The sequence below is a fragment of the Rhipicephalus microplus genome, chromosome 2, assembly GCF_043290135.1.
Source record: "Rhipicephalus microplus isolate Deutch F79 chromosome 2, USDA_Rmic, whole genome shotgun sequence".
NCBI classification, from domain to species: domain Eukaryota; kingdom Metazoa; phylum Arthropoda; class Arachnida; order Ixodida; family Ixodidae; genus Rhipicephalus; species Rhipicephalus microplus.
In genome coordinates, this window is record NC_134701.1 from 221,765,088 (window position 1) to 221,785,685 (window position 20,598).

General features: G+C 41.7%; 1 protein-coding gene across 5 annotated transcripts in view; it reads right to left on the bottom strand.

The window, feature by feature from the left end:
- LOC119169563 (cell adhesion molecule Dscam1-like) overlaps nt 1–20,598 on the bottom strand; it is a 491,221-nt gene that overhangs the window by 59,482 nt on the left and 411,141 nt on the right. For 4 of the 5 annotated variants that reach the window (XR_012886621.1, XM_075876196.1, XM_075876188.1 and 1 more), the window contains exons 16-21: nt 19,139–19,209; nt 18,319–18,559; nt 14,431–14,520; nt 12,927–13,112; nt 4,755–5,048; nt 1,338–1,517 (exon numbers count right to left, since the gene is read on the bottom strand). Coding sequence is in view for 4 of the 5 variants with exons in the window: in XM_075876196.1 (XP_075732311.1) it covers nt 1,338–1,517; nt 4,755–5,048; nt 12,927–13,112; nt 14,431–14,520; nt 18,319–18,559; nt 19,139–19,209 (1,062 nt within the window). In the remaining variant the exon portion in view is untranslated. The remainder of the gene's footprint in view (nt 1–1,337; nt 1,518–4,754; nt 5,049–12,926; nt 13,113–14,430; nt 14,521–18,318; nt 18,560–19,138; nt 19,210–20,598) is intronic. The other variant, XM_075876190.1, reaches the window with a different exon arrangement.

The following is a 20,598-nucleotide window of genomic DNA, read 5'->3' on the forward strand; positions in this document are numbered from 1 at the left end:
AGGAAATTTTTCTCGTGTGAAGACAGTTGTGCCGCGTAAATTCTCGCAGTTGTATTTTTTGTGCCTTTTATTCTATTGTTTGATTGCAAATTACCACCACAATAATTTCATGTGACACACTTACAAAAATCCGTTTTCTAACAACGCAATCAATTACGCAGAATGTGTCGTAAAAATATCTTTGTTTTCACTCCAACCGTACAAAGCCGAGTAAAACTAAACTGATATATGAGGCTGCTCTTAGGCTCCACAATTCGTGGAAAGCAATTGTAAAGCATTTCATAGGGGGGTGCGATCTCCATCTCTCTACGAAGCCATCCGTCAGGCTAGTTTGACAAGCGTCGGAAAAAAATTCTCGATTACTTCTCAAAACAGCTCGCTCGGTGCGTTTTAATCCCTAGCAACCATCTTTTCTTGTATTGATTCTTACACGGGCAGCTCACTTTTATTTGTTTCTTCTATGGCTTCGTATATGGCAACGTACTCTTCCGTCATCATGTTTCCTATCTCGATCAATGTGACGGAAAATAACTGAACATTATCACGCACTTCCGGCAAAGTCTGGCGGCGAACCCAAAGAGCCACCGATTTCACGCTTTATTGTTATGGCCTAAATATAGCGCAAATAAAGACGTGGGCAAGAAAGCGAACACCACAAGTGCTTGCGGGGCTCGCTTTCCTGTCCTCGTCTTTTTTATTGCGCTAGATTTACGCCGTAATCAATCAGTACTGACTCGCTTGCCTCTCCATTTTGTGCGCTTTATTACATAGAAAACGCCAGGAGCGCAGCAAGCGGAAGCCAACCATTTTTGCAGGCTATATTCTAATTTTCTACAAAAAAACATATTTTTCTTTTGATTGTGACTTACTTAACTCAAGATTAAGGTCATTAAAATATATGTGATAAAAATGCGGCGAAGAATACTTTTGATCGAGAATTCAGCACCTTTTCTTATTAGGATATAGCTATCTCATATATAAGTTCACACACACACACACACACACACACACACACACACACACACACACACACACACACACACACACACACACGCACCTATATATATATATTATTTTTTGTTTCAGTTTACTTATTTACTTTGTTATTTATAAAAGTTTTAACACATTAAATATGCAGGATTTCGTTGCAGTCCACTCAATACTCATAACAAATATGCACAAATATTACAGTTAAAATAAAATAAAAAGTATATTAGAGAATTCCTGTCGTGGTTCTGTGTACCTCGGGTAATGCCCACATGCCCAGAATTTTCTCTCAGTGAACGCCTTTTTTTTTTTGTTTTAGGCGCGATTGAAAATATAAGCCGCCAACACACCTGCCGTTTCGTAGATGACCCTGGAGCGTGATCGGCAGCAGGTGCGGCTGTACAGTAGGCATACGACCAAAGACACCATGAGAACGATGACCGCGGAGCAGGCAACCGGCACCACTATGCCCAGGTGCCGGTAAAAACGGCGCTCCTCACTGTTCATGGACACCAAGGGTGGAACGGTACCTGAAGAACAAGAAAAAAATAGGGCACGATGCCAGTTCTCATTGTACCAGGGAGACCCTGAGAGCTATATATATCTATGTTCTTACAGAAGTCATCATGCCTGTGAATGGTGGACGGAGCAACAAACCATGAAAAGCCACATTTACAAGAGAGGGTATATGTGGTCAGCGAGGGATATCTATATTTGAAAAGATTTTTGGGCTGCCGAAAAAAAAGCTGCTGTACAAGGTACAGCACAAGACATGCTCGTTGACGACTTGGTAGACACATTGAGCTGGAGAGAATCAAAAATGTCATTTTGATTGTTCATTCCACTTATGCACGCTGATCTAGCCTAAACGAAGCCTTATTTTAGTTATTGACTCATTGCGCGATTTTAGAGCCATGGGCATATGCTTCGAGAGCCCAGAGGGCAACTAAAGTGCAGCTGAAGTACCTGAAATCAACAAATCTGAGAGACCACTGTAAACTGCATGGGCTCCCCCAAGTGCTCTTGCAATGCTCTATATTCCCATTCTCTTCTCTCAATCGGTCTCTCTTTTCACCCCTTTATACCCTCTTCCACTGCAGAGTAGCAAACCGGACGTGCGTATGTGGTAAAAACTCCCTGCCTTTCCCTTGCTTCTGTTACCCTGAGAGGGCTGCATTGATTAATACGTGGAGTTTAACGCCCCAAAACCACCATATGATTATGAGAGACGCCGTAGTGGAGGGCTCCGGAAATTTCGAGCACGTGGGATTCTTTGACGTGCACTCAAATCTGAGCACACGGGCCTACAACATTTCTGCCTCCATCGGAAATGCAGCCGCCGCAGCCGGGATCCTATCCCGCGACCTGCGAGTTAGCAGCCGAGTACTTTAGCCACTAGACCACCGCGGCGGGGCCTGAGAGTGCAGCAGTCAGTGTATAAGGTTTACTACATTCAAAAGGTAGCATATGTTGGTAGTTACTTGTGTGTTTTTCTTTAATATAACATTCTAACTTTCCTAAAAAACAGGTTTAGGAACACTGCAGCTCCTCAAATAACTGAAGTTTGAGAAGTTGCAACTGCTCTTACAAACACCAGAGAAGTTGTGAAGTTTCGCGCAGGAACTAACTACCTATATCAGCGTAGCGGTGAAAAAAATACGGATGATTGTCACACATCAAACAGTTCATTGAAGTGATAGAACTGCAATAATTTCGGGAAAACTTATGGCCCTTTTAAAAATTTAAAACATAAAAGGTACGAAGAGGTCGCAGTCGCCTCATATCAGCGACTGCGAAAAAGAGTCAAGACCTCTCATAAGGACCTTAGTGTTTTAAGAATACATTACGACGAGATATTTCTGCTAAAATATTGATCAAATCTTTAGAAACAGGAAGGGCATTGAAATGCTGAGTGGGCGAAAGTAACACTCGTATCGTCTGAAGCGAATTCATTCTATTCTTTTGCTCCTTCCTTTTAAAGTAGTTGTTTAGGCTAAATACATCACACGCAGAAACCTCTACCGGTCAAGAAAAAACACTATCTTTACGGACACGAGGTGCTTCTCAAAGTGAAAAACGAGAGCGTCATTATACTGCTGAGTTAGAACTTTTTTATTATATGCCTTCCATCATCTGTATTTTCTTTCTTTGTGAACTCTGCTTCAGTTATGGATGTGACAGGCCCTATGTTTTTCTGATCTTTTCCTTCGCTAAGTTTTCAGGGATGCTTCCAGATGTGCTTCTCGGGAATCCGGAGTAGGGGAGTCTCAAAATTTTCATCTTTTCGAGGCAGTCGTTGCTTATCTGGGATCCTTATTATAGACAGCTTATTGCAAATTCAGTCTAGCCTGTGGGGAACGTGCTTAAACTATCGAATATATTTACTTTATCTGCATACATTTTCAAAATATTCAGTGTAACTGGTGCGCACTGCTCCTCAGAAAAATACAGAATTACAAAAAAGGAAGTGTGCACCTAAATTTTTATTTTCTGTATGACTGAATAAGGTGTTATCAATTTTTCAAATTTCATAAATTGATTTTTATTGTCCCAAAGCCAACTGGGTCAGGCAAACTAAATGCTTTGTTTATTTGTAGACTCGCCTAGCACATTCAGTAGCTTTGAATGATGCAAGGGGACACTTTTTTTTCGTTGTCAAAAGGTAGTCGTCCATCTTTTAGATATATTTTTCATGTATTCTATGGCGATTGCGTTTACCGAAAATATATCATTCCGTAGGCACATTTCGGGTAACCACAAAAGGTGATTTTTCTATCCTAAAACTGTAAAAAAATTAGGGTTGGTAAGTAAGGCCAACAAGCAACCACCTGCTCGAGATTCATGGACATCTTGCAAACAATTCATGCTAAAGGTACATCTACGTCTACTACCACTGAACAAGGAGCTTCAGCTAAAGTGGCTATGTAAATTCTATGTGTACTTGCCCAGGCACCATCCTTAAAGCTTAAAGCAAGTTTGTGAGCTTGCTTGTGAAACGATCCTTTTCACTTTCACGTGGTGTTAGGAATGCAACATTTTACAATATTTACGCATATTGTCAAATCTGCTTGCCTCTAGCGTCTTAAACAAAAAGAATAGTCTAATATTTTTGTTTGAAAGCCGCATTTTAGACTGTTGACGCTACCATTTTGTATATTTTACAACTGAATGATTGATCATACGACAGACTCACACGCTTAAAAGCAGCTGGTCTGGTGCATTTGATGTTTCGTGAGCTGTTAAACTGGTTAACGGCATTCGAAATGAAAAAAAATTAGGATTCCTTTAACCGAGCAATGTGGTGTTCCTTCCTATTCCAAAAGGAAATTGTCTATGAACAAGATTATGTTTAGTTATCACTCACGTTTTCAGTGCGCCTACATGACTTTGACCCCAGGTATCTGGCGGCGAAACCAAAGAAATAGGTGCCGTTTTGTTACGTTAACTGATGTCGAGCTGACAATGGTGGCAGTCATGAAACAACAACACACCGGGAGCCTATCAGGGTTGTGCTATCCACCTGACCGGTATCCCCCTACATGTGATGGCCAACCCATGCAAGCGAGAGCAATTCTAGGCCCGTCCTTATTCACAAAAACGTCTTAAGCTAAATTTTTGATCAGAGAATACTTCAGCCATTCACAATGCGAGATATTTCATTAGGAAAGCCTGCTGACCCACGGACTAACACCCTTAAAAAGAGAAGCATTTTTATGTGGCATTTCGCCTATAGAAAAGGGAAACATAGTTGCGATATGTTTTCCTACCTCCACTCTCAGTGTAGGTGGCGAATACAAACTCGGCATCCGTGGATCCAGCATCGTTGTGCGCAGTCATTAGCAGATTGTACCACGTTCCCGGCTGGAGCTGAGGCACCATCAGAGTCTCCGTTTGTGGCTGCACGTGGTTAGATATGAGCGTCCACTCCGACTCTCCCTTTGGCTTGTACTGGGCAACGAAAAAACTGATGTGGCAGCCACCACTGTACCACGCGCCCAGGTGCAGAAGCACGAAAGTCGAGTTGATAACAAGGAAAGACGACTTGTCAGGAGCCACGGGAGCTGCGATTAAAAAAGTTGAATCATTTTTTCATCATCATGAGCCTGGCAGCACCCACTGCAAGGCAAAATCAATTAATGCGGTTCTGCCAATCAACCCAGTCCAGTGCCTGCTGTAGCCACACTATACCCGCGCACCTAATCTTATCTGCCCACTAAACATTATGTCTTCTCATCGTGCCTTTTCCTTTTCTTGAAATAGTCTGTTACTTTTATTGACCAGTGGTTAGGTTACCGACGTGCTACGCGCCCCGCCCATGTTCATTTCTTCCTCTTGTATTCGACTAATATCCGCGTAACACCCGTTTTGCTCCCTGACCCAGTCTTTTCATTTCTTGTCAATTAAGTTTACACCTATCATTTTTTGTTTCATTGCTTGCTGCGTCATCCGCAATCAAAGTTTAAGCCTCTTTCTAAGCCCCCATGTTTCTATTACGTAGGACAATACTAGTAAGTTGCTTAAAATTGAATTATTATTCACAAGATAAATTATATACTAAGCGCACTAGTAGGTAATGGGATAACGTGGGCACAGACATGGGCCACTGGCATGCGGAAAAAGCATGTCTTTTTAAAAATGGATCGACCAGTTGGACTGAACCTATAGGTATGAACTTGAATAAGATGCTATCCTGCGAACATCTAAATCACCTATGTAAATCTTAATTACTCCCACAACTATGTTTTCGATTTTGATAGTAAGGTAGGTGAGTTTTTACGTGTCACGTTATGTGCGAACATACTGTGCGTTCGTGTGTCTTAGTTTCATGTGAATATTAGTCTCATGTGACTAAACTGAGTTTTGTGTGTGTATAGAACATGGATCTCATGACCCATTACTACCTCATACATGGAAGATTTATGTCTAAGTGTGTGTCACTGTATGTTTAAATCAGACAAAGTTGCCTTGGTTGTCGTGTTCAGACGTGCTCTTAGTTATTTCATTTGCACCTCACGCTTTTAATACCAACATTTTAGAAGGCACTTGATCTTTGTAAAGTTAAAAAAAGAAAAAAAATTCTAGCATATCCCCGGAGTGAATGATGATGAGTGGGGCAAAGCGTCCGTTCATTCATCTGTCTGTCTCCCTGTCTGTTGTTCGTCTGTACGTCTCCGTCCATACGTCCGTCCGTCCATCTGTCTGTCTGTCTGTCTGTCTGTCTGTCTGTCTGTCTGTCTGTCTGTCTGTCTGTCTGTGCGTCCGTCCGTCCATACGTCAAGTATACAAAATCCACTATTGCCATCTAGTGACATCATTTGTCAGGACAAATACACACAAGGCCATCTATTGAGCAATTCATATACTAGAGGTGGCTACATAATACTACTACTACAGAGGAAGAAACGACCCACACCCTAAGGAGCTTCGGCCCTCAAAATCAATCTTTCCTCTACAGAATCGTAGTTAGCCCTTCGAAACCATGTATTATACACAGCTTGCATTGCCATGCTTTTCGAACGTGTGGGTGCTGCAGCGTCATGAGAGTTCTCAAATACGTGAAATTTTACTCGTTATGATATCATGCCAAGGTCTTCAAAACTCACTTTAGCATCGGGAAGACGCTGTCATTTCCAGTTAGTTGCGTTCCTTGTACGTTAGTTATGAGTTGTGACAAAGCTGATCCCTGAATAACGGCGCAGCAGAAATTCGCTTAGTTTTTATTATTACCGAAATAAGACGACGGTATTTTCTGTAAGCTTACCCCCTTTTTTATGATTGGTACCAAGCAAATCCCTTGCCTTAACGGTGTAATTAGAGCAAAGCTACCTAAAATGAATTCTTCGACAGAACACGACGTGGCGTATTCTATATTATGGCATTTTTTTTTAGTCGGGCACAATTCATGCAAAATATACCACCCCCCTCAAGCCTCAAATAATATGGCAGTGGAGGTTGTCACGTGTACCTGCATCTGGCTCTAAATGTTCAAATTTTAAAGTAATGTTCTCTTTAAGGCGGAACGTAAAAACTTCTTCGTTCTCATGCAGCAGTCTCTGATTGGCGTCATCGTTAGAACCTAACAGGACATTTCTTGAGGCAGTTGCTGTTACTGTAACAGCTCATCAAGGACAGGGGGTTTTGTGAATACTGCTGTGCAAATGCTTTAAGATCCCTAATATTCCCGACTTTGCACTTTCATACTAACAAGTGAGTGGAAAGATTATTTTCCCGGTACAGAGCTCGGAATTTTTTCAGTGTTTTTTAAGCTTGCCTTTCAAGAAATCTGCAAGAACTCTTATGAAACCGTTCCACATCATAGCACAAGACAAATGGAATAATCATGCGTATTAGGAAGCCATTGACTGTTGCCGGAAGTGAAAGTTCGTTAAAACTCTGTTTTCTGTTCGATCTCAATCTCCCACCAAATGACTAGGTACTTTGCTTGATCAGCTCGTGTTTAAACTGACTGAATCATGCATCATTACTCGCTGTTTCTACGTTGAGTGGCGTGTTTTTACTGAACATTCCTCGAAGTTATGTTTCTTTAGTGAAACAATATTCTCCGGAGGGGGCGATTACTGCGCCATCGATTTCGCAGTTGCTGTGCAGAACGCTGTCGCCGGCACTAAACGCACATTTAGCCAGAATGACAGATTATTTTGATGCTAGTTGTTTCTAACAACGGCTGGTGATGGCGCTTGGAATGAAAGCTTCCTAGAGGTCTGCCCTCTTTGAAACCGACACCATCTTTCGTGCTCAGATGAAGGCAGCCTGGTTAATGGTCTAGCAAAGCGCGTGTGATTGAAGGATTATTATGACTTCTGAGCTATCTTTTTTTTTTCTCCTCCTCTAAACTGACGCTCGTGCTAAAGTGGTATACAGCGTCGCTGCCATATCCGCTGTGGAAGCAGGTTTTGTTTGTCTTGTTTCGCGCTGTTCTGCACTTCGTCGAAAGCTTCATTGCTTCGTTAGCGCGTTCTCGAAGGCCACCGCTGGGACCTCATAACTGGCAGGTGCCCCGCGTCAGCCGTCGAGACCCGGACTGGTGGATCCCGTCTTGATCGGCAGAACAAACAAAGTTGTTGCCTACTTCGTTAATTCTTCAGCCGGGTCATTATTAATGAACCTGTGTTCTTGCACGGGTCCCTTCCTCTTTTTCCCTCGTTCCTTTTCTCTCAACCTCCTCTCACTCTTACCTAGATCCACCAGATACCTACACCTTTTTCTGTACATGCACCGTACCAGTCCTTACGCTAAAGCTACCGCTTTCTTCCCCCCCCCCCCTTCTTTTCGATTTCGCTACGTCCGAAGCTGCTTAGCGCATTGGAAAAAAAAAGCACGGTGCATTTGTTGGTATTTTGAGGGGGATCAAGCCGGAGAGCTCGTTAACACACTCAAGTAATTAACCTCGGGGAATTATTTGCCGCACCAGGGTCATCACTCACAGGGTGGTGCTGTACGGCGAATACGCCCGAGTGCGCGGAAAGAAGACACGCATGGCGATTAGGGTCGCATTGCGCACTCGCTGCAGCATTCGTTTATTGCTTGTTTTTCTTTTCCCTCAACCTCCACGCCCCTCGTCGTAACGCAGTGGAGAGGATTTTCGTTTTGCTATCAGCTCCAACGTTCTGCTTTTCGCTGGCATCGTGACTACAACGTGCCAGTAGGGTCAGCACGCCCCTACTCGTGGCCGTTCTGCGTAACGTGTCCCCTCCCCCTAATGTTTCGCTGGCGGCGCGTCAGTGACGGCTGGTTTTTTTGTAATGAACCATAAATCGCCTCGAAAGGCCGCCTTGCGGTGTGCTACAGCCGCGGAAGGGGTTCCCTAACCATTGTTCCGCCTACACATCAGCCTGTCCCACTTCCTCGCTGCGGCGTCTATAACGGTATTTCATTAGCAGTAAACCTGCGAACTGTGATCGCTGAAACGAGTTTTTAACCATAGCATTAAGGACAATCTAAAGGAGACAAACAACAAGCGTTGCGCTCGGGAAGGGTGTTCAGTTCATGGAGCAAAGGTTGTATGTTTGCAGACACGTTGGGTACTTATATATATATATGAACGTTGGGTGGGCCATGTGCAAAGTTCTCAGCCGACAATTTTACTTAGAATTTTCATAACACACAAATTTAGAACTTTGTTCCAAAATTATTCCAAACGATTGAGGCTTCGCGAGTATATAGTTTGTTCTCACCAGCTATAATACGGCTGGTTTTTACAAACTAGGGCCAGGCATTCTTGAAAAAAAATTCGTAAAGCGCTGAATTTGACACGGGCGTAATGTAAAACAATAAAGAGCACCTGCGGAAGTTTTAGAATATATTTAAACTTCTCTGACGACAAGAAGAGACATTATTGTCGACGATGTCGTAATTTCTTTCGTGGTTGTTGCAGCATGAACTTTGGAGTACGCGAAAGAAAATTTCGTCTTGTGGCCCCCCCGCGAGCGCACCGAAAGTGTGGGCGTAGTAGTCTACACGTCATCATCGGTTTCTTCGGCAGAGACTCTCCACTTTCCGTCAAAAGGTTCTCGCCCTCACTGATACGAATTGTAACAGCACAGTTTATGTGACGAAGGCTCAAGTATGTATAGCGAAGCTGAAAGCTCTGCAGCTGGATTAAAATATCTGGAATAACTATAAATAGGCGTGCGCTACGCGAACCAAACAAGCGTCTCTCGTATCTTCAGCCGCGGCTTCCGTGACCCACTCCTGGCTTGCCGTTGCCGGCGCTAATATGCAAGCCAAGCTTCATCAGCCTGGATGTTGCAGATAATGCGGCATACTAAGACTGATTCAATATCCTAGGAAGGCCTGCAGCCACAGCCTCTGTCAAATATATATATATATATATATATATATATATATATATATATATATATATATATATATATATATATATTTATAAAGAGCGAGAGAGAGAGAGAGAGAGAGAGAGACAGAGTCAGAGAGAATTTCAAATCCATTGTTTTCAGTCACAGCCACAGCTCATACTGATTTTAATGCACTAGATCTTCGTTAGCAGCGCAGAGTCCCATAACTTCTCGAAACACTAGATTTCAGCAATAAAAGTTTGAAGCATGGGCGTGCATTTTCACTAGGGAAACGTGCCGTAGCTATGCGGCATTGCAGAGTCACAACAATTTTAAAGAGCTAGTTCGCTCGATCGAGTTTTTTAAAGAGCTGGTTCGCCACATGAAGTTTTTATACGCTCATACCATGAATACGTCTAAATGTCTACTGTCGATACATGATCAACTTATATCGTTGGGGAGTTAAGCGTTCGGGGAACCTATCGCTGTTCTCTGCTACAAGAAGGCACCAGCATCCAGCAAAAAGAGATTTCGGCGAAGACAAAAAAAATAAACTGTGTTATTGTGAGAATGTTCTAATCTTTGAAAGCCGCCAAACCTGTTTGTGTTTCCTTATTACACAAGCATATAAATAATACTCTAGCGTTGTGTGAGAGGGTCGGGTTCGGGGTTAAGGGGGAAAGCTGTGTAAAAGGTTTGGGAAGCAGAAAAAAGAATTGAAAAAATTTTCCTTGGAAATGACCGTAAAAAAGTATCTTGAAAGATATGTTAGCACTGGGCACAGGTGCTTATCTCTACTAACTTTTTGTGAATTATAGTTATAGCCCTGAAACATTTTTTTTTCATTTTTGTTTTATTACACCTCTCAGGGCCAGATACAATACAGAGGAGGAGTGGCAACAACACTTCGACAAAAACAAAAACAAAAAGAATCAAAATAATACAATAAACAAAAAAAGGGGGGGACGGAAGCTCGTATAAAACTAGGTAGCAAGACATGAGCCTAAATAGAGTTTAGAAGATGCCTGAGTATACATTGTTAGCTACAAAGTTACGGAACTGCTCATGGTGAATAATGTTCACAATGTTCGCGAGAAGCCCTTTTCAACCACGAGAAGTTCGTGGTAAAAATTGATGATAAAACCTTGCAGTACTACATGGAGCGAGTTCGAATTTATGACGATGATCTGTGCGGTGGCTCAGGGATGAGGTGGTCACGTAGTGCAGGATACTAATACATTTTATGAAACAAGGCAGTTTGTGACACTTTTCTGCACGAAGATAATGATTGGAAGGAAAAGTCTTACTTCAGGAAAGCTAGACAGAGTATGATATTCTCTAAGATATTATACAACAGGTATGAATTTTATTTCTTCAAGGAATAAAAAAAAGCTGGGAAAAGCATTTCTTGTTAGCCATGCTGGTTCTACGCAATAATAATAAATTGAGACTTCAACTTAGTGTGCCTATCGTTCATTACCGGATGATGCTCCTGCGAACTGCTACAGCCCAGGTAACATAATGACGACTTTGGTCCGTGCTACCGATGAAACATAACTGATGAGCAGAGGTGCCTGGTAACAACAATGTACGTCCCAAGTAAATATTAAATAATAAACTTGCCTGGCCAATACATGTATTTGTGCAGCTAGTTCAATACTGATGGTTGCTTCATTATCGCATATCATAAACAGCATGAGAGCAATGTGCGAATATGGCGAGAATAGGTCAATTTTTACACGTTCATGTAACTGTGCTATCGGCCAACAAATTTCATGCTTATCCTACTCAAATAGCTTATGTGAATAAAAGCTGCCACCTGACAGTAAGCAGTAGTGTCAATAATCTTATAACTATGTGATTTCAGGGAGTTACGCAAGGTATTGTGAATTCCAGCTGTTGATCGCGTGGAAGACATTATTCAATCAGTAATCGTTTTCTTTGAAGTAGGTGAAAATGCCCATGACATTCAGCTGGTAAATGCCGTTCCACGGACAGCCTACCCAGAAAAGTACGAAGCTCCAGCATGAATGACGAAAACTATGGATGACGCTTGAGCTTGGACTTAGCGTGACAGCGTAATCGGGCCTGAAACGCAGCCCCTTTTGTACTGCTAGCCTGGCTTTGGTCTTGGGAGCGTGGCTCAACCACGCCACAAGGAAGTGAATTTTCGCGTATTTAACCTTGGCCGTTTCAAACTGCTTCAGAATGACCGCTGCAAGTACAGTTGTGCAGTGTCCACTACGGTGTACGTTTTCCATTCGTAGATTGGCAAAGGGTTCACTACGTGTACGTAACGCCACGCGTAAACTTACGCAGCTGCTCACTTTGTTCATGTTTTTCCTTTTGATGATGATTGAACATGTCTCAGCACTTTGTCATGGAGTGAGCCTTTAAAACATCCACTTGTTCAATTAGCATGTGTTCATGCCTGCCTCCTTTGTTCGCTTCTACCATGCAATGCGGCATACAATAAGGAGACTCTTCATAACATATGACATTCCCGTACTGTTTTATTCTTCAAAGATGTTTTAAAGAAAGGCGTAACTCCGTGATAAAGCGCCTGCTTGCCTTGCAGAAAGCCTGGGCTTGATTTTCGCTTGAACCAAGAATTTTTATTATCCAGTTTATTCACCTTTTTCTGTTTTTTGGTCACGAATAACGGGCATTTTTTTTTATCTCAACCAATGACACTGACGCTGACATCAAAATTTTCGCAAAACAAGCTCTTTAACACCATCGCGTTAAAACTTTGCAGTAGCTGCCACCTGAAGCGCGTGTTTAAAAATAGCTGCCTATCAATGAAACCTAGATGGACGTAGCGCTATAACTTCACCAAGCAAAGGTTCGAAACTTACATGCTGATGCTTCCCTGTGAGCTAAAGCATAAGGCTATCAACACACATTGCTGGTACAACATACACTACCTCTTTCTTCTCCTTCTTTCAATCATCCCTATCCCGTTTACACGTGTAGGGTAGCAAACTGATTATCCGAAAGTAGTTGGTCTCCCCACCTTTTTTCTAAATTAGAATTATTATTGTTAAAGTTATTATTATTATTATCAATATTATTATTGCTGATGACTGCAGCAACTACTTCTGTTTAAAATGATGGACGTCATACCTGTGCCCTCAGTCTTGACGCTTAGCACTTGGGTCGGGTCCCCTTTTCCGGCGTCATTGAATGCCTCTATATAGAGCTGATAGCGTGTTCCACACCGTAAGTTCTCAAGCACGATGCTTTGCTGCGTTCCCGGTACATGTTGCTTGACCCAGTCATTTTGTTCTTCTTTGTAATGCAGTATATAGCCTGCAAATGCAGCAACAAGCATCGTTTTAAGCATGTATATTCTTGCGCAAAAGAACAGGTTAACTTAGAGGAAAAATATAGAAAAATTCTGGCTCTTATAATAAATGTGATCTCGGTATTATATGCGCAAAGTATGCGTTGATGTGTGGCTTGGTAAAGCAGACAATTAGCGTCTGCTTCTAAACAGTACAATTAATCCTAGACATTGGAATCCACTAGGTGAGGCACTATAAAGGCATAATGTTTTACATACGCCGGAAGTTATGTGGTGCAATAAAGAGCAGCAGCTTATAGAAGACAGCGTAGCCGCTTTCTTCACTATCTGTAACACGTCTTCTCTTTGTGTTTCTACATTTAAAATGACTTTTTTGTTTTTTAAGTATTTTTTTTTCTATAAAACTTCCGTCTTTTATAATCGTTGCTTATGTTCATATTTCGTCTGACATTTACACAAACATTTGTATTATATAAGCACGTCTCAGAGAGATCTCTCAATGGGAAGGCATTTGGCTTGCTTATCAGCTTTAGTGACTCAAGCAGCTAATATAAAATAAGGACTGTGAAGCCCCTCGTGTAAAGTTTAAATACGTGCAGGGCTAATAAATGAGAATGGGCACTCTGCATGATTGTTAGCTGAATTCGATCACTCCCTAATGTTTACACCATGCTAATAAAACAAATATTTCACAGTTCATCGTACTTCACAGTTCTGAAGCAGCTCAGATGATACACAGATGCATAGGTAGCTTGTGCTTGTCTATTATACAAGAATATGTAGCAAGGTGTGCGTGTGAATTAAGAGATTAGTTGGATTCAACGAACATAAGTGTAGAAAAGTTTGGAAATAACTTATCTCCGAAATGCCAGTGACCATGTCAACGATTGCTCCGCAGACCCGAGGTGAAAAGTCCATGACAAATTGTCTCGATAACTCACAATTATTTTGTATTTTGTTTCATAAATATAACACAAAATGTACTTGGCTAACAAAACTAAAGACAAAGAAAACGCTTCTCCATAACTCTGCCAGAGGGCTAAATTATTATTTTTACGGAATCCCTTCAAGTTCTCTTCTGATACTTTGCTTTGTCAATTAACTGTGCTGTGTAAGTCACTGTGCTTCCCAAATGTACATTATTCCTTGAGTCATCAGATTATTGCATGGCTAATGAATATATATCTAAATTGAATGGTAAATATTCAGACTAGTCAAGAAAGGGTCAATATACATCTAAACTTCTAACATACCATTACCAGTTTTTCGATGAACATATAAAACAAAGACGCTAAGGAATAGCGAAATTCACAGTTTTTGTACCTGTGACGGGAATGTCGGGCGGCTCCCACAGCAGGTGCACTGACGTCGCCGTCGTTGATTGAACCCGTACCAAAGGAGGGCTGGGCGGATCTTGGGGTGGAACCATGCCAAAGAGACAAAAAAGAAAGGACAGCATCCCGAAACATCAGCCCCTAGAAGTATCCTTTTTTAATTCCATAAAGAAGTTGTCATTAAGCACCCAGATTCTCCTGTCTCGTCTTTCCAACTAGCATCCGCTTCAAGTGTGCAACCTGAGCGGCAGCGCGAAGCAAGCGTCGCTTAACAATGTAATGTTGAGATCCCCACACCGTGACCTTCCCGAAACATCAGCTGCGTTAAAGCACTCCTATCTTCCTTACCAAGCATTCAAGCATCTTGACTCAGCGACGCTCTTCGTTCATTTCCTGAAGGCTAAGAGGAGATGGCGGAAGCGTGAAGGAACGTTACCGTTTCCAAGCAACGTTCAGTGGAAAGGAACGCCTTGGATGTTGTGTTGCGTTATAAACGCGCGAATATAGAGAGTTGGATAGCAGAAGCGTCAGACAAGGGTACGCTTCCAACACGGAAGCGATAACAATTCTGGCGCCAGTGTACAGCGAAGGTCTTTTGCGGCTACTGTCATTACTGTACGGAATCTTTCTGGACGCGAGGTAACAGAAGATGCGTCCCAACACAGCCTTCTCGCTCTATTTATATCTCTTCCTGCAACACTGTTTCCCCTCATCTTGAGACGTGTTCTCCGTTATTTTAGTTAAAGCCGTAACTGAGAAAGCATAAGCAAAGCTGAAAGTATTTGCTAGGCTAGCATGATACCCTCACTGCAGAGAAGTAGAGTTTATTTTACACACAGAGAGTTCCAATGGTATAGTAGAAGAATACGTTGCTGTGTTACACTTTCATTTTGAACACTTCAAAGTTACCTTCCTTTTTATTGAAACAAGAGTTCTAAAAACTTTCAGAAAGATATCAAACACAAACGCTTGCATTTTGTTCCCGATGGTAGCTATCAAGACGAAGAATTGAAGTCGCCATTTCTTAGAGATTTCTGTGTTACAATATTTCGAAGTGTTAATTTTTTCTCGAGAAATAAGAAATGAAAACAAAGCGCACGCTTTCATTTTCTCCTTTTCTTTCCGCGTTTCATGCGCCCTATTACTGAAATGATCCGTTTCATTGATCGCACGCATTCTTGTTGAAAACACAGACATAATGCACTTTGCTTCATGTAAGCCCATTCATAAGCACACATTAATGCTATGTGAATAATAAAATGCATATGCATAACACATTCTTGCACAGCGGAGGACTTCGAGAAACTTGAGTACTTAATCTAAAGCAAGAAAGTACTAAAAAGAACTGTAAGTTAGATGTTTTTACTTTACTGACAACATAGACCCCTATTATTGAAGTCATAGGAGATCCACATACTCTACAAATGTAGTTGTAGGCATACATGTGCTGCTGCTTTTTATCAGCGCCGCCCACGCTTTAGAAACTGCCCATTATTACATGGCCAACGTTATCATTATAGAATATTTCAATGAAAACTACAAATATAGAAAGATTAGTTGCTAAATGATTCAGTACGCAAAATTGCCAATTTACAGAGAAGGTATTACTCTTGAACTTCGAACTGCAAACCTTCTGAAGTTATCTGCTATTATCAGCGCTAACCCGCCACGATGACGTAAAAAAATGATCATCGTGTTCACGTCTCTTTTAGACACGCCACCATATGTGTATACGCAAATTGTGGATGCTTGGTCCTCGCAGCACTACCTGGTTTTATGACATCACTAAAGCAAGGAGTACTCGGTAAAAATAAAATACATTGCACTTTTTTTGCAATAAACGTTGCCTGTAAGTCCAGCGCCGTATTTTCTTTCCTTTTCATTCGTGCTGTCTTTCGCGCTCTATACTCGTCGTGTATACCATACAGCACCAACCATCCCAATCAAGCACACTATTACATGCTCATATGCAACTTTTCTGTGTTTCTAGTCTTTTTTTAGGCTTGGAACCATTGTATTTATATAGTCTCATTATATTACCATAGAGCGAACCGCGCCTAAAGGTCGAACAAACCTCTCGGTGCCACCAAACTCTCGGCACGACCAACAACCCGTCACGGCATCTGCCGACAGATTCCAGAAACCAATCAATATTTTCCGAGAAGAACTTTCGCACTACGTACGGAAGACGGCGCATCGGCTATTTCTAGATTCAACATGCTTCTTGCCTTTACTAGAAAGTTAGCAAAGCATTTCTCTAATTACATGGAACGCGTATATTTTTTGTTACAGCATGGTATATTATTTATATGTAGGGTTTCACGTCCCTAAACCACCAAATGATCATGAGGAACGTCGTAGCTGAGTGCACCGGAAATTTCTACCACCTGGGTTTCTCAACATGCACCCAAATCTGAGCACACAGGCCTAGAGTATTTTCACCCCCATCGCAGCCGCCGCAGCCGAGATTCGATCCCGAGACATGCGGGTCAGCAGCCGAGTACCTTAGCCATTAGACCACCACAGTTGGGCTTACAGGGTGGTGAACACTGTGTTAATAAACCTTGGTGTCGTGCTTCGTAAAGCAGATTACAATGAAAAGTTTAAGAAATAATGTGCCTTTTTTATGTCTTTATTACTCTGACCGATCAAAAAAGTATATTCTATAAGTGTAAATTATTTATGCCTGATTGTTTTGTTTTTATATGAGGGCTCGCTACTTATACAGTATTTATTAAAAGATTTAGTTAGAGTTGTAAAACGGAATGAAGTTGTTTATAAGAGAACTATTCAATAAAGAAGTCTATTGCTGCCTTTACTGTGCCTACCTTGATCTCGCCACATCAAGTACAAAAAATACAAATAATAGAGCATTACAGACTGCATATTTATACCAAGAAGCAAATCTTTAATTTTGCAGCTATGTACACAACTGTTGAACCTATTTCTCTCATGAATTATTATTTTCTTCCTTAAGAAGCTGCTTGACAGCATATTAGGCAAAGCTTGTATAATCTGAGCATGGGCATATCTTTATAATTAACACAACACGATGAGTTTGAGGTAGCCAACGTACGGGCAGATGTACTGCATATGCCTAAACCTAGAGAAACGCTTCGCAATGTAGCTACTATATCAAAACGTCGTAATTTCCAAGAGAGTTCCTCCAATGACTACAGAGGGAAATAACACAAATTTTACTCAAAAAACATACCTAACATATCATATAAAGCATTTAAGCAAAATATTTCCCGTTCAACAAGCATAACAACTATATCCTTGCTGATGAGATGCCTTCAAGCATATTCTGCCGCTATATTAATGAAAGTAACTATACGTGATGTTTTACGCGCCACGACCAGGATATGATTATTCTACGCGTCAAAACTATGATATATATTTAGTAGAGATATCCTAGAATTTCGACCACCTGGTGCCATTCAACGTGCCGTGACATGATCGAGTACACGGACCGGTAGCATTCCTCCTCCATCAACATGCAACCTCCGTGGCCGGGCTGAAGCCCGCGATCTTCAGATCAGTAGCCGAGTAATCGAACAGCGCACCGTAACACCGCGGTGGTGTCGTTCTATTAGCTACCACCCCATTTGCTCTGATAGTCACGTGGTAACCACCCGCCTCTAAAATATTAGTAGGAACACATCCTGACCTACTAAGTAAAATAATATTAACTAGCACTCAAGACACATATTCGACTTTGGAAAGACGCATGAACTTGACCTGAGTTCACGGATAATATGCTAAGTTAACCATAAGACATTTGTTTATTGCAGCTGAAGTTACCGCCCCCCAGAGTGGAAGTAACTCTTAATGTGCAACGCGTGAAGAATAATCATTTATGTACACCAGCGCTCACCATGTTCAAGTGTCTTCGCCACTATCTCTTCACTGGCTGGTCCGGAGCCGGCTGAGTTGAAGGCTTGCAGGCGTATAGAATACTCAGTGTTACGACGGAGGTTGTTGAGTGTGAACTCTTCTGCATCGCTACTCTTTGAGCTCTCCAGGGTTTTGTACACGTATTGCTCCCCAGAACGATGTAACTTGTAGCCCAGATAGTATCCTTTCACGGGGCTCCGACGATCTTCAGACCGAGGAGCCTGTAGAAAGCCAGACGATTTAAGTGTGAGACTTTTGTCTGTGTGGTAAGATCATATCTGCTCTAGTACTACTTTCACGAAATGACACAAATTGAATATTTGGATATAAAACGCTACGATGCGTGGACAAGGCCCAACGTGTTTGTTAATGACACCGCGGTACTGAGAACCTCTGCCTATGTGAACACAATTTTTTTCTTGTGAATCACAGATGGTTTTCCCAATATGTGCCGTGCGCGCAAGACTCTACGGCTATTACGGCGCCTACGCCTCAGGAAACTCCAAGCATAGCAAGTAAGCAAGAAAGCGAGTCGTGTCACGACTCTTTATGCAAATTCATATTAAAGTGCGAGCGCATCGATGAAGCTCTTTCTCTTTTCGCCTAAGCTTCTTCTTGCTACTTACCAAAAGGAAAGTCAGTATGTATATGCGTTAAAGTTTCGCTGCATATACACTGCTTTCTCAATGATTACTTATAATCATTTGTGTAAATATGGGAAATCTTTGTACCCCAACTCCTACTAGAAAAAAAAAGAAATCTATTAGACCAATATTTTTAAATGAGGTAATAATACAAACCTTCCACTTGATCTTTATTGATTTGGAACTTGTGGGCTCAATCTTGATATCAGTTGGGGGGTTGTTTGGGGCTGTAAAGAAGCAAGAAAACAGAATTGATTCTATGAGAGTAAAGTTAATGTGTAACAGCTTTATTGTGTTGGACATTAAAAATTACATTGTATTGCGGCTTACATATATTACATTATATTACTATATATTATGGATGGTAGACATCTTGGTCATTTTACTGGTAATGGCAGTAAAAAGAGAAGAAAGAAAAAAATGTTGCGCTTTAGCTCATGAACGAAGGTGTAAAATGTCATCGAGTCTTCTACGGCATTTTACACTTCTGGACCTTACGAATGCCTTTTTAGTGCAAGTGTAGCTTAAGTTACGTTGCACCGTAAACGCAACGCTCTAAAGCGGTGAGTGTTCTTTCACGTTAGGAAGTTTTCTAAGCGTGTTCCACAAACCTTTCTGTTGTGGTCACTATCATTGCGCATGCGTCATAACACCAACCACCAGTAGCGTTTGTGGCCCACTCGCAAACAAATCTGAAATAGCGTGTAGCCGGCAAGGCCAGCGAAGCCCCTTTTGCGGTTAGCGAGCGTGCTGTAAGCATGCTTTAGCGTTTGCGGGACAAACGCTATTCAAAACACCGTGTGGCAGCCGTACGCAAATGCTACGCCCGCAACGCCCGCTAACTTAGCGTACACTATTTCAAAACTCCCTATTCATGCTGGCTAAGCTGGCTTGTTGGTACGTACACACAGTTATTCCGAACAACGCAGAAATGGGTCATAGAAAAGACCACACAACATAAGCGCTAACTTTCTCTCTCTCAGTGCAAAATAGATTGCCATAAAAAGGCTAGAGATACCTTTGGAAAGCTGTAGCCCCAAGTCATCTTTTTATGGCGTTAGTCACGTGCTTTAATTTTCTGCCTATCTTTTTCACGTTCATGAAATGAATCCCCATCAGAAGTGAGCGCCTGCGTTATGTGGTCTATTCTGGCTATGTCTCTACTCTGCATTGTTCAAAGTAACCATTTTCTTCCATATGCCACATCAGAATTGCTTTCTTCGGAAATTGATGTTTGGGCTTCAGCCATGGGAGGATTTTATGTGCATATACGTCTTTCAACAATTTCTCGCCAGTACTCTTGTCAGATGCGTATTTTAGCAGTTTACATTAATGGGCGGCTTCTTGATCATATTAGATAAGGCATGCAATTATGTACGCATCCTCTTTTTGCAATTGCTTTACTCGGACCCTGCTTACTTTCTTTTTGCTATTTTACTGCTTGCGTCTACACAGCACGTAGTTTGCTGTATACGCCGTGTGGTTTAAGCCTGTTTACTTGTAGTCATTCTTGTTTCAACAAATATATGTCATAAAACAAGTAGAAACAAGCGATTCTGTAATTTTTACTGCAAGCAAAGCTGAGCAGTCGCTGTAGAAACGTGCTTTACCCACGC